The 16,564-nt window shown below is 42.2% G+C and overlaps 1 protein-coding gene across 3 annotated transcripts in view; it reads right to left on the bottom strand.

Moving 5' to 3' along the window:
• Window positions 1-16,564, bottom strand: part of CRADD (CARD and death domain containing adaptor protein) — a 249,886-nt gene that overhangs the window by 160,265 nt on the left and 73,057 nt on the right. Inside the window, exons 1-2 of one of the 3 annotated variants that reach the window (XM_079142828.1) lie at window positions 2,349-2,545; window positions 832-1,135 (exon numbers count right to left, since the gene is read on the bottom strand). In XM_079142828.1, the coding sequence (XP_078998954.1) occupies window positions 832-1,129 (298 nt within the window). In that variant the 5' untranslated portion in view covers window positions 1,130-1,135; window positions 2,349-2,545. Of the gene's footprint in view, window positions 1-831; window positions 1,136-1,216; window positions 1,744-2,348; window positions 2,546-16,564 lie in introns of those variants that run through there. The other 2 variants (XM_079142830.1, XM_079142829.1) reach the window with 2 other exon arrangements.

The following is a 16,564-nucleotide window of genomic DNA, read 5'->3' as shown; positions in this document are numbered from 1 at the left end:
GCTCGCCTGGCATACACACTGTCCTGGGTTCAATCCCCAGTACTGAAAAATAATTATCATTTTTAATTGTTCATTTCTCTGTTCCTCTATCTTTGTAAAAGGTAGCAGTCATGAGAGACGTTAAAAAGGAACAAATGTTTCACATCGCATCTCCCTGCCACAGCTAGGCCAACAACACCAGAACTGTTTCTTTTCTACTGCTTTCAATTCTTAAAATCAAAATGCCACCCTCCCCAAACTACTGCCCTAACAAATTTAAATACTACAGGTATCTGAACAAAGTCGAACCCAGAAGGACACTTTAAACCATTAGCCTTTAAAAACAAAGTCAGTCTTCAAAACAATCCCCTTTGGCCTTGTAGGCTAGCCCAGGGGACAGGTGCAGGGCTGCCTTCCTAGAGGCTGTCTCCTCCTCCACGAATCTGACCTTTTCCAGCTGGCAGCTCTGGCACCCCACAAATTAGTTATCAGCAGGCCAAAGCCTGCTTTCCCATCTGCACTTTCCAAATGGCTCCTGATGCCAAGGGCTGAGATATGACCTGGCTCTCTGATGAGAACATGCCTCCCAAGTGACTTGCCAAGATTCCCTGGAAGCATTTCTAAATGCACTCAGCTCCCTCCTCAACCTCTGTCATGGCTCATTCTTCCTTCCTTTCCTGCATTTCCTAATGCCACCTCCTCACCCTCTTCCTCCAAACACCAGGTTCCTTCCATCCAAACTCCTTACCCACTTGCATGAACCCCTGACCCCTGCCCACATCAACTTCCAATCCAAAGGGCGCAGTGCCAACAATTTCAGAGCTGGTTTGAAGTGCTCCATTTGAGGCCTACCTGCAGGGAGCTCAATGATGGCTTCTTCCCTTGCCTTCTCCAGCTTCTCCCTCACCCAGGGAAACTCCTGCAGGGAATCTAGGAAGGTATCAAAAGCTTTTGGACCCCTGGAGGGAAGGATATCCAGCAGCAGCATTGTTTTCCGGAGGCCAGTGGCTTGAGCTTTGATTTCTTGAACATGGTTTTCTGTCAAGATTCCTTCCTGGTAAAGATACTGAAGAACCAGTCCCTCCACTAATACCTCTGCACCCAGCTCCAGGCGAAGAGAGCGGAGCACTTGCTTGTCTCTGGCCTCCATTTCTCCCTGGAAAGAGACAAAAATCATAGCTCAGATGATAGGAATGCTGATGCACTCCTAAAGGTAGCGGTGCTGCAGCGGACACACCTCAAGGTCGGGCAGGTTTTTGAAACTTAGCCGAGTATCAGGCCATGGTGTTTACTACTGTTGAATCAAGCCAAGTTAACTCCAGATGTGTCCCAACACAGTGAACAACAGTGGAGATGAATCATCTTTTCTGTTTCTGCTTTTTACATAATGAGGTCGTCCTTCAATAAGGAGATTCGACAAAAAAGCAGGCCAGAGATTTTGCTTGAAAAGCAATGTTTATGCGAAGATTACAGAGCAGCATTTAATCTTAACATTTTACAAAAGAAATGGTGGCTTTTCTCCTAACAGTGCCTTCATCAGAGATAACCCGCCACCACCACTGCCAATTTCCAAAAATGACCACGGACATTTGCAGAAACTGAGAAGCAACGGACTGGAAGACTGAAACCAGAGGTAGCAATGAGTTTAAGGATCTTTTTCACTAAGAGTAAAAGCCTTTCCACCATCGTCACCTACAAGAAATATATTTAATGCGTGTGTTCGCTCTACAATAAACCTCACAGAGCCACCTCTCCTACCCTCCTAGGAATTCCGAATCTCTATCACAACACTGCCCTGGCCACACAAGCACGGGGAATTCAGTGAGTTCTTTTCCTTAAATTAAAAAAAAAAAAAAAAAAAAAAAAAGGCCCACATGCCGGCACTGGTCGGAAGCCACCCAGGATTTGAAGGTCGACGGTGACTGGGGCGGCTGGGCGGTGGCAACCAAGCCTAAGTGGCGGGGAGGAGGCGGCCGGCTCGGGTCGGCTCGGGTCGCCTCGGGTCGCAGGGGCCCCGCGCCCCCTGGGCTCCCGGTCAAGTAGGGTGGGCGGGCAGGTGAGACCGGGGAGCGTGTCCGTATGTCTGCGAACGCTCTTTTGGAAGTTTTAAAACATCCCTGCCTCGGCCACTGAAACCTTGATTGTGTCACACACAGGGACAACTGTGAGAGATTTTTCGGGGCCACTTGAACCGCGGAAGGATCTTCACAGCGGACCGAGAGGAGAACGGGTGCCCGGCACCGCCACCCCAACCCTGGCCCGGCTCAGAAAACCCAAACAAGTTAGGAGGGCCAGAGAGCCACCCAGGGCCCATCGCCACAGCGCGGGACATACGAAGAAAAAAAAAAAAATGGATTCCTGTTACTTACGTCTGCAAACACGTATCTTTAAAAAAAAAAAAAAAAAAAAAAAAAAACTACAACCGGAATCCAGACTTAGGAAACCTGTACCATAAGCACCATCTTTGTTGAAGGCGAAAGCCCCAGACAGGAAGCATTGTCGCCATCTTTGTTGAGGGCAAGCACAGGAAGTGCTGTGGCCATCTTTTTTGAGGGCTGCAGGGTCAGCATGAAGTTTTTCCCGCCATGTTTGCTGTGGGTAAACAATACGCCCGCCTGAAAATGGAAAACGACTTAGATATAGGAGTAAATGGATTCCTGCATCTTAACCCAGTAACTCCATCCGAGCCTTGCACACAATTGACATGATAGGCAGGTCAAAAGTCACGTTAGCAGCAACGTCTTCCTTGACCACTGCGTTTAAATGGGCAACACGCCCGCATTCATCTGCGCGCATCTCCTTTCCAGTTTTATTAACATATATCACTGCTTAATTAAAACTTTTTTTAAACTTATTCACTTAGAGGCTGTTTCTCACCACTAAAATGCAAGGTCATTTCTTGACATCAGAAGGGTTTCTGCCCACAGTTGACAAGTCAATCTGGATTCCGTGGCAGCAATCAGTTAGGTGCTCTAGACCGAAAGGGAGTCAGAGATACTCAGAATCGCTGGAAAGGCTGGAAAAGGGGTGAGCATCGAAGGAGGACTCCGCAGACCAACACTGCCAAACCAGCTCGTTGACCACAATCGGAAGACGGACTCTGGAAGTTGTCATTCCTTCTCCCCTACCTCCTGTCAACAGGGACTGAGCAATTAAATGAACATTGGACCACTGCTGCAGAAAAACTATGCTGTCCACGGTTGTATATATTTTCCAGCAGCATCAGAACAGCACCTGCAAACCTTACTCTGCTGCAAACAATTGATGAAGCCAATTCACATGCAGAACAAAAGCGACCGGGATGTCTGGTGCAAATGCTTTCCAGCTTGGAAACAGAGAGGTGTACTAAAAAGAGGAGGTGTTGATGCTGAGGACCAATCTGCGTCCAACACATTTTTAATTTGGAAAGCAAGACAAAAAGCATGGCCCAAATATAAAGAGATACAGGAAGTCAATTTGAGTGTTCTTCCTCAAATTCCTTTATGAAATAAGGTGGCTGATCAATAAATTCGTTCATTTCAAAAATTAATTGGATGATATATACAGAAAATGCCACTCTGCTGAAAATCGGTTGACAACAACAGGAAAAAAAATTGCAAAGGTTATTTTTACATACATTTTCACAACCAACACCTCAGGTGAAAGATGCCAATATCTGTGTAAGCAAATCAGTGGAGAGCAATTCTAAACCTCCTCTTTGAAACCTTTTAGTAATTGTATCCAGTTTACAGTGTTACTATGCTATACAATAGTATAGTATACAATGTGAAAATACTTTTACAAAGGCGGTATTATTTGTAGCATATTCTACATATGTACAGACTGGAATCAGAAATGTCAGTTGCCTCAGCCAAAACCTCCCAGCCAATAGAAAGCAAAACCTGAATTCTAATCACATCCCTCTGATTTCAGGCTCTTTCCAGTACACCCACAGCCCTGTATAGTGCAGGGACTGTTGTTCTAATCAAAGCCTAAAATATAGTTGGCAAGTCATCCTGTTGCTCTAAATTATTGTCTTTTCCTTTTCTATATGTGAACAAGTATTAACAACATTCTTTGTCTTCATCCAGATACACTAGAGACCTCTTGTAGGATTACCACTAGCTAAGGATTACTAACCTTTTGGAGTAGAAAAACAAATGCATTTTTTCCAACTATAAACGTTGACAGTTTTCAAACAAATAGAAAAATTGGAAAAATAGCACAATAAATACCCTTGTGACGTTTTAGATATTTCTTGGTGATTCATGGTGTTTAGAAAAGCTTGAGATCTCCTTGAAACTAGGAGCTGAGCACTGATGGTCATGTCCAGGAGGAGGTGGGGAGAAAACAGTAAGTTCTGTGAGGGTTCAAGGAAGAGAAGAAAAGAGGGCAAGAGAGCATAAAAAAGTTAGGGCTATAGTTGAGGGTCATGGTATCCTTATGGTAAGGACTGGTCATTTGACCCTGAATTAAATCCCTAAGATGATTTAATCATCAATTTCCTCTACCTCTGGGTGAGTGTCCACACTGCCCCCTAAGCAACTAGCCTGGCTCTCTGAGTGACTGGCCACCCACCAGCCTGCTGTAGGACCCCACTCCACCTCAGCACATTGTGATCCTCTCAGCCACACACCAAAGGTTTAGCTTCAGTTATATAAATATCCCCATCCAGTAGGTCTCTAAAGAACCACAGACCAGAGTCGCTATCATAGGTGGTTACTTCCCCGACTCTGGCCAGTCCCTCTATGTAGGCTGGAACTGTGCCCCCACAGAGGATTAAGCACCTGTTATCCAGCACTAATGAACCCACTTTCAGGAAGGACAGATACTTACTTTTACTCCCCTATTATGTTTATTTGTGTCAAGATATACCCATTGTGAGCTCTCAAAAGAGTCAAAAAGAACAAATGTATTTTTTTCTGTCTTTCAATTTGATCCTTGGTTTCGCAACCTTCAAAAAAATAAAAGGAGTTGGATATTTTTGGTTCTTCCTATTTCATAGATGTGGAAATTAAGCCATGGGCAAAAACAGATTTTTTTTCAAGCAGCACACTTGGAATATTTACAAAAATAGATCATGAATTAGATCACAAAAAACTTCAATAAATTTCAAAAGATCAGTAACATACAAACAATGTACTTGGGCCTTAGTCAATAAAATTCAAAATTTTAACAAAAGGATAACTTCCATGAATACTGTAAGTTTGGAAACTACATAAAACAACTTTTAAACCCTTGATTTTAAGAAAATTTCACACATAACCAAACAAGTATAAAAGAAAGGAAGGAAAGAAAGAAAGAGAAAGAAAGAAAGAAAGAAAGAAAGAAAGAAAGAAAGAAAGAAAGAAAGAAAGAAAGAAAGAAAGAAAGAAAGAAAGAAAGAGAGAGAGAAACTTTATTCTAGAGAAGGCTGGCCAACATCACCTGATGCAGTATGGATCCTACCCCTAAAGACCAATGGAAGCTTGGTCCTCAGCCTGTGAGCTGTGGGAGGTGGTGGATGTGAGGCCTAGTGGGAGCCCTTACATAATTGTGTGTGCCCCCAAAGAAGACTGTGGGACCTCAGTCTCTTCTGTTCTTTTTTTTTGGCTTCCTGCCTGTAAGGTAAGTAGCTTCCTCTGCTACATGCTCCCACTATGATGTGCTGCCTTGACACAGGCCCAAAATCAGTAGGCCGACTGACTATGGACTGAAACCTCCAAAATCATAGGCCAGAATAAACCCTTCCCCTTTTTAAGTTGATTATGTCAGATGTTTTGTTACAGTAATGGAAAGCTGATTAACACATCACCATAGCCAAACAATGAAGGTTAAGCATCACTGATAAGAAGTCATGTAGATGCCATGTACTCCAATGTGATGTGACAAGAAGGGTATATCACTTCCTTTGTATTCTGCCACAGAATTTATAACCTCAATCTTTCATTAGAAAATACTGGACAAACCCAAACTTAGATTTTCTACAAAATATCTGACAAAAACTCTTCAAATATCTCAAGGCCATAGGGACAAAGAACAGAGAAATTGTCACAGATTAGAAGAGACTAAAGGGATATAAATTTAAGGGAAACAGCAAGAGAGGGAAAATTGGAAGTGGAGAAAAGCAAGTCTGTGAAAGCCTTGCCCATAGTCATGAAGAAATTAAGATTTCTGGGTCTAAATACTTATTTCTTGTTTCATCTTAGCTATTTTCTTATCTCTTTCTGTAACTTTTGATAGAAGTATTATGCTGCATCATCTGTACTCATTAATTATTATTTTACTAGGTTGTGAATCCTGATGGTTCCTTTAATTCTGCAATATCCCATTTTCATCTAGATTAATTATTACTTTTTGAAAAACACCTAGGACTATTTTCAAAAACCTTTTGAAAAACTTTCAAATGAGCCAAAGAATTGTTATGTGAATTATCAGGTACTAGTTCAATTTTCCAACAAGTTAATGCTGGAAGTTTAAGTCACCAAACAATTAATTCTACAAGTTTGAAGTATAATGCTATAAGACTTTAGTGACTCATAATACTAGGATTGTTATGATTTGTTACAATTTGTTGATAATTTTTTCGTTGATTTACTATATGCTAGAGTCATCTAGAGGTAGTATACTAAGAGAGAGACAGGATTTCTGTCTTCATGGAGCTTGGAGCCCAGGGAGAAGAACAAACATATAGAAGGAAACTAATTAAAAGTAATAATTACAAATTGTTATAGTTGCAATGAAGGAAGAGTGCTTTGATAAGAAAAAGTGATCTGAGGTCTGGGGATGGGGAGCTGATTTTGACTGAGTTTCCAGAGAAAGTTAATTTGAGTAGATGACCTCTTCTTTTTTTATTCAAGAAGACTTGTGGTAGTTATAAAACTGTCCTATGTACTTTTAAAAGATGAATGAGAGCTGACACAATGACATACACCTAAAATCCCAGTAACTCAGGAGGGTGAGGCAGGAGGATCACAACTTTGAGGTCAGCCTCAGAAATTTAGTGAAATCCTGTCTGGGGGCTGGGAGTAGCTCAATGGTAGAATGCCACTAGATTCAATTCCTTGAACACCCCCACCCCCAAAAAATGAATAAGAAACCAATTAAGCATTTAAGATATTAGGACACCTAAAGATATTAAATGATAAAATAAATTATTAATTAACTGGCATTCATGGAAAAAGAGTAAAATAGGTGTGGTATTGTGTATAGTTCCCACTGCTCAAAGAAGGAAAATATACAGAGCCATGTAAAGGGATTAAGATTTCTCTGGTACTGGTTTCAAGAAGGAATTTATGTTGCTTTGTTCTGTTTTTGGTGGTGCTGGAATGGAATGCAGGGCCTCATGCATTCTGGGCAAGTGCTCTACCATTGAGCTACACTGCCAGCCCCTTAGGCGGAATTTATCATATTACTCTTTATATAAGGAACATCAAATAAATTAATAAAATGTGATTTTCTTGTGTTGCTTTGCATAAGATACTAAAAGGTTCTTCAAATGACACTTCTCATACTAACCCAATATAAAGCACAAGATAATGCAATCCAGGTATTGACTTTCTAGTGATATAACTAAATTCAGTGACTGAAAGAAACTAATAAATGGATGCCATTTAGTAACAACTGAACTTAAATATTCTGTATGAAAAGTTTAATTTTCAAATTCTCTGCAGGACTGACATCATGTATCATTGATTAAAGAGGAATCCATATGCTAGTATGGATAGTAGACATAAAGGAGACTATATTAGTCAGCTTTCTGTTGCTGTGACATAACACCTGAGAAAATCAACTTATAAGAGGAAAGGTTTATTTTGGATCACAGTTTCAGAGATTTCAGTCCATGGTCAGCTGTTTCCATTGCTTTGGGCCTGAGGTGAGGCAGAACATCATGGCAGCAGGACAGTGGGAAGGAGGGGACTGTTCATCTCATAGCAGCCAGGAAGCAGTGATATAGAGAGAGTATGCTAAAGGGGCCAGGGACAAAATAACCCCTTCAAAGGCACACCTCCAATGACCTGCTTGCTCCAAGTAGGTTCCATCTCCTAAAATTTCCACCACCTTCCAAGAGCACCACCACTGGTGTCCAAGGCTTTAACGCACAAGCCTTAGGGGTACATTCCACATCCAAATTATAACAGACACTGACTTATGGAAAACCATTTAGTTGCTAACCTTCCATTCTTATCTAAAAGAAATGACCTAGAAACTGGATGTGCTGGTCCTGGGGGTAGGAACAATGTTAGGGTTTGGATAGGAAGTGCCTCCACAGACTGGGGAGTTGAAGTCTTGGTCCCCAATGTTCAGAGGTGGAGCTTTCAGGAAATAATGGGATCAGGACAGTTCTAACCTCATCAGTGGACGCATCCACTCATAGAGGAGTGGATGACTGGGAGGTGATGGAAACTCTTGGTGGTGGGAACTGGTTGAAGGAGGTAGGTTACAGTGGGGAGCACTGGAAGAGGGCTTCTCGTTCCCCGCACCTTCCTCTCTCAACCCTCTCTGCTTCCCAGCTGCCATGAGCTGAGCAGCTTTCTCTACCTTGCCATTCCACCATGATGTGCTACCTCACCTCAGATCCAAAGCGACGGAGCCAGTCAACCACAGATTGACACCTCTGAAACCGTGAGCCAAAATAAACTTTTCCTCCTTTAACTTGTGTAAATATTTTGGTTACAACGATGAAAACCTGACTAACACAACAACAACAAAAAAATGTTTCAACCTGTTTAGGAATATGGCCAAGTATTTGGAGACCGCGGGATTTGGTATCATAAAGCAGCAAGAAATCATTTTGCCACTCTCCTGGATATTGCCATTAACAACTGGTCACTTTGAGCACAAAAGAACTTCACCATGAACCCTACTGAGAATATCTTTCCAAGCAGAATTACATCATCACGGGTCCTGCCAGGATGACTTATCAGTAAATGTACCAAAAGCAGCTGAATGAACTAAGCTTTTATCTGGGGTTATTTAATAAAGTCCATTTAAAAAACTAGACAATGACTGCTAAATATAATGGTTCTTGTTTCAGCATAATTGAGGCTAAGCTGTTCTTTCTGACAACAATCCACCAAAAGGTTCAGCTGCATCTTAATAAAGCAAATACGATCAGCCCAGGAAAGACGGCTTCCCTTCCTGCCAGTGGTGCTATTCAGCAGGCCTGCATCCAACCCACATACCAGCTATCCAGGAAGTATAGAATTCCAAACAAATAGTGAATACTAATGTTAAAGCAGCGACTGTGTTTGATTTAATAGGGAGAAGAAACAAGCCATTTGAAGTGCTGTTGGATTCTTCAAGTCTCTTCTCCCCAGCAAATAGGACAGTAAATGCTGAGATGCTTGAAAGTGCCAATTAACTACAACTATAACATGGACTAAAATATTCTTCTCTCCACCCAGAGAAGCCCTCCCAGTGACCAGAAAGGAAGGTAACTCAACTTCTTTGGGTGGAGAGAAGATAGGATGGAGTGATGAATTTCTCCTAATGGCCTAAGAACTTCAGATATGCAAGCCAGGCATGGTGGCTGGGATCTGCAATCCCAGTGACGGGAGGCTGAGGCAGGAGGATTGCAATTTCAAAGCCAGCCTCAGCAACTTACCAAGGTCCTGTCATAAAGGATGTGGCTCAGTGGTTAAGCACCCCTGGGTTCAATCCCCAGTACAAAAAAGAAAAAAAAAGGACTTCAGATGTGCAGAAATAAAAAAAGAAACACTATCCTTGCAAACCTTCACTGGCTTGTTCTTCCTCTCTAATTTAGGCACTTTTTCTTGGAGCGGAGAATCAATTTACCATTTGTTGTCTACTCAAATCATCTAGTACTGTGCACACAGCATGTGCTCAGTAAATGTTTAACCAACAACATGACCAGCCCATTGATTTCATTGTATGCACACTGCCTAATATAGAGTCTTGCAGTAGACTCTCAAAAGCATGTTCAGATAAATGTGTGTAAGACCAGTGCTTTAAAACCAGATTTATTTTTGGCCCCCATTTAAGTACGCAAAAGAATGTGAGAGAGTCACAAAATCCTATCAAATTACTTCTATGTGGCTAATTCTAAAATGGTTATATTTTATTATTATAAAGTTCTGCTCTGAGTCATAGGTACCTAAAATTTTAAGAATATTCCTAGAACCTCTTCTCTTTTCTAACTCTATTTTTCTAAGTATTCTCATCCAAACTACTCCATTGAAGATTATCTGAAAGGAAAAAAACCAAAAAAACAAAAAACTCCCGGATGTTCAGCTGTGACCTTGGTCTACTTGACATCTTCCAAAACCAGACTCTCAACTCCTGTTCCCCGCCCCATCTACTCCTCCCTAGCTGACTCCGCTTCTGTAAATGATGGCACCTTCATTCCATCAAGCCAAAAACTGTGGGGATCATCCTCCAGTCCTCTTCGTGCCTCACCCACCTTCTGTCTAATCCATCAAGAAGCCCTGTTGTTGCTCCTCGACAGCATATTCCCGTGCATTCGCTTCTCTCTGCCCACCCTCTCCCATCCTTGTTGAAGTCACTGTAACATCTTGCTTGGACTCCAGAACTTCACTCTATCTTTTCATTTAGGTGACTCCTCAAATGTCATCTCCACCCAGAGGCCTTCTTGAACACACAACCAAAAACCGCTCCTCCATCACCTTGATTTTTTTTCTTAGCATTTTATTACCAGCTTACTACCATTTGTTTATTTGCTTGATTTGGGAGAAGGAGGGTATTTTCTGTCTGTCCCCTTCAAAAAGCATGCTGGTAAGAACAGGGACCTTTGCTGTCCTGTTTGCTACTGGGTTTCCAGTGTCCACAATAGATACATAATAGGTGTTAAATAAATAGTTCTTGGATTAAGAAATCAATGAATCCATTAGTAAATAAACCTAAGACGCATTTGAACATGAACAATAAGTGGAACACAGGACAATACGGGTTTTTTTCTTTTTTTCCTTTTTTTTTTTGCAGTGCTGGGCCTTGTGTTTGCAAAGCAAGCACTCTACCAACTGAGCTATCTCCCCAGCCCCGACAATACATGTTTTTAGGTAAAGCAACATATCCATCAAGACACTGTTTATTCAATTTCCTTCAACAGCTCTTGCCTTAATTTTTTTTTTTTTTTTTTTTTTTGTACCAGGTATTGATCCCAGGGGCTCTCGACCACTGAGCCTTATCCCCAGCCCTTTTTATTATTTTTTAATATTTAGAGACAGGGTTTTGCTAAGTTGCTTAGGGCCTTGCTAAGTTACTGAAGTTGGCTTTGAATTTTTGATCCTCCTGCCTCAGCCTCCCGAATTCTGGGATTACAGGCATATGCCACTGCACACAACTCTAACCCTAATTTTTCAGCTAACAATTATTTAACACTTACTACATGCAAAAAAAAAAAAAACTGTAAATATTTTCCACATATTATTTCATTTAATTGCATTTTATCCTTGCACAGCCTTATAAAGCAAGAATAAGTAGCTAAGTGGCAAAGCCAGGATTCAAATAAAAGTCATAAAAGTCAGTCTTATCTCCTTTTTTTTTTTGGTCTTTTTTTGGAACTGGGGGTCGAACCCAGGGCTTTGCAAATGTAAGGCAGATGCTTTGCCACTGAGCTACATCCCAGCCTGTCAGTCTTATCTCAAACTCTCAAACACTTTAACTGGTCTATTAATATTATGCTCTTTTCAGATTGGCCAAATCCCTGGAAATATTCATCCAGGAAAGTAAGGTCAGGAGGCTCAGTCTCATCTCAGAGATCCATGGTTCTCTCCTGGAAGGTCAGAGCATTTGGGTTGTTTACTTGGAGAGCACCTGGAGATCAAGGTTGGCCACACAAGACCATTCTTACCAGGATGCCTACCCTACAAACACAGCCAGACATTATCCAAATCAGCATTTCCTAAGTTAGTTAATTATTCAATGTCTGCATATTCTGCTGAACCTATGCAATGATTCTTCAACGTTTTCTAAAATTCTGGTCTCCAAAGTTAATGCTCAAAAAATTGTTCTTTTTACATATAGAAGCGTTGGGTTCTCGTAAGGATTAAGGTAACTAGTGCATGCAATACCTCTGAAAAAAATAGTAAATATTGCACAGAAGATATAGTATCAAAAAAATCACAGAACCTGGAAACAGACAGGAACTGAGAAATGGCCTCTAATTTCACAAAACAAGGCACAGAAAGGTGAGGTGACTTGTGGTTGTGGGGCTAGTAGCTTTTAGAATGAAATTACATCATTTACTAACTTCAATCAATCCAAAACTCAGTAATCGTCTTTTTAGTCATTTGCCCGAGTTAATAATACACATGACTTCAAACTTTCAAAATGAAGCCAAGGATATGATATTGATGCGCACTTATTTTTTTTTTTTTTAACCCGACTTTACATTTTATTTCCTTTAGAACTTTTCAGAGTTACCATTTTCCCATATAATAAGTAATGGACATCATTTCATCTTAGTGTCTAGAGGAAGAAACATAAAACTATATAAGCCTGATAAATGACCTCTTGGAAAATCATTTGTCATAGATGCAAGTGTAATACCTAGCACATCAAGACAGGAAGGTTCTACTGGTGGATTCTCTGAATGGGTGGGTACCTCCCCCCCGCCATCTCAGTGACTTTCAACAGAAAACACTGGCATTTGGAAATACGTGAAGATTTTTTTGGTTGTCATAATGATGAGGGAGAGCTCCTAACATTTGGTGTCTAGAAAACAGGAATGCTAAATGGCCTGTAATTCAAGGGATACTCGACATAAAGGATTATTTCACCCAAAATTCCATCTGCTACCTTGGGCACCAGAAAAGTAACTGTGAGTATCTGCCCACTGGCAGCAACACTCTGAAGTGTGCACAAAGCATGCATTTTAATTTGGAATCGCTGCAGTACCTTCAGGCTGCTATGACAAAATAGTGTAAAATGAATAACTGTAGTGGCCGCGAGGCCCAAGATCAAGGTGCCAGCGGATTTGGTGTCTGGTGAGAGCCTGTTTCTTGGGTCACAGTTGGCAATTTCTCCCAGTGTCATTCCACAACTCTGCTCTGTAGGCCTCTTTCCCAAAGGACTCACAATTCCATTCATGAGGGTTGCACCAGCTGAAGGCCCTGCTTCTTAAAAACTTCACACGGGTGACTGGATTTCAACACATTGACTGGGGTGGGGGCACACAAACATTCAGATCATAGCAGGAGCTTTTAAAAATGAAGGAGTTTATCACAATGGCTGAGAGCTTGGAATAAACATGGTAGGGTTTACTAAGCAATTAACCTTACAGCAATTTTCAATATTTCTGGCAACAGGGTGGATGAAAGATCTTGACCCTAATACTACACAGCGTTGAACATGTGAAATGAAGTATAAGTTACTCCTTTTAAATAGATGAGCCCATGGAAAAACAAAAAAGCATTCCTCTGAGACCATGAGGCCAAGGAGGTGATGGAGCCCATCATCTCTGAAACCCACCTACAGATTATAGCGCTAGGAATTCAGTGGGGCAGGGTGGGGGCGTGGTCAGGAGGAAGAAAAGACTGAAGACAAAACCTGGGACCCCCAGAGGGTGAGGAGTTGAGTTGGAGATTGTCCAACATAAAACCAGAATATGAGAAAGGTCTATGTCATCGGACAAAGGGTCGACGAGGAAAATAAAATTCAGAGAAACACAAACAGAAAATGAGCAACAAAAGGCTAAAAGAGAAGGTTGGGGGATACGGATAACAGCGGAGCTGCTCCTTCCTGGCATTGCCATCGCCCCACTGGCTGAACCCACAGGAAGTCACACATCCTGAAGCCCTGGAAGCCCAGCATGGAGAGCAGGGCAGGGGACAGGAATAATGTAAGGACCACAGCCCAGAGCCTGTGTGGCCAGGAACTGGGATAATGCACTGCTGGGCGGGTCTTCTCAGCAATCTTCACATCAGGCGGAACTACTGCATCCCTGGAATCCCCGGACCTAGCAAACCTGAGTGTCTCTTCTGAGGGTAGAGCCAGTCGTGACGTCTGGGGCTTGGCCCCAGGCCGGCCTGACTGCAGACCCTGGACTCTGTACGGTCTTACTGTGCAGATGTAACTGCAGCGGGCTTCCCATGCTGACTTCCTGTGTCTCCTCACTGGCTTTGGGTGGAACACTGACTTAGGGGTGGTTTGTGGTCCCCTTCTACGGCATCCTGGTTCTGCTCCTCTTTGTCAGACCTTATGTTCTACCTGGGTCCTTGTGTGTGGCCTGCTCTTTCCTCATGTCAGAGCCCTACTTTCCCTACCTATAGCAGTGGCTGCAAGGGCAGAGTTGTCTACTGCAGCATGACAAACAGCCCCCAAGTTATGTGGCTCAAAGCAACCACCATTTTATTGCACCTCATAGCTTTGTAGGCTGGGAACTCAGGGCGTGGTTGGGCAATTCTCCATGTGGTGTCAATCAGGGTACTTGATGGTGTTCATCTGGTAGCATGTCTGGTTTTATTCCTGAACTTGGATTCTTCTTGAAAGGCTGGGCTCAGCAGAACCCGTCTCCGACTCCATGTTGTCTCAGGGCACTGCCCCACCTCCCCACCCCCCATGTATTGCATGGCAGCTCAGGGCTCCAAGAGAACAGGGCAGAAGCTGTCAGTCTTCTTCAAAGCCTATGTCTGAAACTGCAGAGTCCCTTCTCTCTCAAAGCAGTCACAGCCCAGACTCAAGAAGAGAATTAGGCCTCGCCTCTCAAGGGAAGGAAGTCAAAGAATCTGTGACCGTTTTTAACCTGCCACAGTTAGAGAAATGTCACTAATGATACTTTTACACCTTAGCTATTTATGTTCCTCTTGGCTATTACTCTGGTCTGTACAATTTCCAACTTCAAGAAATGACTCCTCCAGTTCTGCATAAGCTTATTATGGTTGACTAGGCAAAATGCCATCTTTTTATTACGAATAGTTATTTGCAAGACCTGCCCCACTGCCTGGCCCACAGTAGTGGCCCCACGAACAATGGATGGACAAATGACCTCATTAAGTAGTGACTCTTTTTATTGTATGAAAGCAAGTGGAAGGTATTTATGGACAGCTCCGGTTCTAGCAGGAAGCTAGGGAAGGCTACCTTGAAGAGTCTTCTCCATTTTATGTGCTATTTTCTCTGTGGTTACTGTCTGAGTCACAAGTACAAATTTCTTCCCCAGTTCAAAATGATTCAGCAGTTCAACACTGGTTCAAATGGGCCACTAGTACAAACTGTATTAACTCTTCAGTGTCTACACGTGTGTCTCATACAGAGATCCCGATCCTCTAACTTGGTGGTTCCAGAATTTTAACTGCATGAGAGTCACCTGGTGGGTTTGAGAAAGTGCAGAGGACTGAGTTTCTGACTCAATAAGCCTTGGATGGGGCTCAAGAATTGGCATTTTTAACAGGTTCCCAGAAGAAGCTACACTGACAGTCATTCCCATCAGAATTAGCCAGTACTAAAATTATTTGAGATGGATTTTTATAATCCTAGATTAATCCAAGAACACAGGGACCAGTGACTCTAGTCCAGATGTCAGATCTGTTCCTTCCATAAAATTGATTATCTGAAAACTTCACCTCGAAACCCTTCATTTAGAAAATAAAGCTGTGAGCTATTGTCAGAGATTCCCATGAAAATTAGTTATTAACTGCTGATTCGTGCTTTGAAAAATAATGAGTGCTATTGTTGCAGGTAAAGATCCTATTAAGCATTTTCCATTTGATGATTCTTCATCATACTGAACAAAGAAGAATTTTTTGCTCCTGTGCAGTCTAGACCTGGTTCTGTTGCTTAGCAATGGGCTCTACCGTACCATTATAGTATTGTGCTTCCCCCTTGAAAGGACAGTGAGCCACCGGTACTTTTTAACTTTAGCAGAGTGCTCCCATGAAAAAGAATTAACAATCATTTTATATTTAATCTAGAGGACTGAAAATTCTCAAGGTGACAAGTTTTCTTTTAGGATGTTGCAAATACACTGTGCTCTTTCTTCAAAGTGAAACTCTGATTCACTCTCATTGAAGTAACTTCCAAAGGGAGTTGTGTTTCTGGTAATGAGCCATCCAGCAGTTAACACAGACTGCAGAGCTCCCCCGCCCGTGTTCAGCTACAAGCTGGGCAAGTGGAGGATTCAAAAGACATAGGAAAGAAATCTTCAGACCAACTTTATACACCATACAGCAGAACATTTAGATATTATGAAGATAGCGTCTCCTTGGTAAATTCTGTGATGCATAAGAGAGATTTACTTGGAAGAGACAGCAAACTGCATAAGATAGTATGCAATTAGCTACCAAATTATGAGGCACTCAAGGAAGAGCCTTTTAAGAATTCAGAGAAGGTAGAAACGAAGAAGAGGGGCTGGCATTTATCAAGTGCCTCTATATGCCAGGCACTTCAAATTCATTATCTCTTCCAACAGTCACAACAGTCCTGTGAAGTCGGAATTGTTATCGTCCTCATTTTCAGATGAGGACGGGAAGTCGCAAAGGTTAATGAGCTTGCTAGTAAACAAACCCAGGTCTGGGTTAAGTGAAGGCCAGCGCTGAGGAGCCGAGCTAGCTAGGCCCACCCATCACGCCCCCTTTTCCCCTGGTGTGTCTTTGCATTATTCATAAATGCAGGCTGAATTCCAGGCCACGTGGTCCTCAGGGAACAGCCC

The sequence above is a fragment of the Sciurus vulgaris genome (assembly GCF_902686455.1).
Source record: "Sciurus vulgaris genome assembly, chromosome: 5".
Taxonomy (NCBI): domain Eukaryota; kingdom Metazoa; phylum Chordata; class Mammalia; order Rodentia; family Sciuridae; genus Sciurus; species Sciurus vulgaris.
The sequence above is the reverse complement of the archived record's forward strand: the minus strand, read 5'-3'. Positions and strand labels throughout refer to the sequence as shown.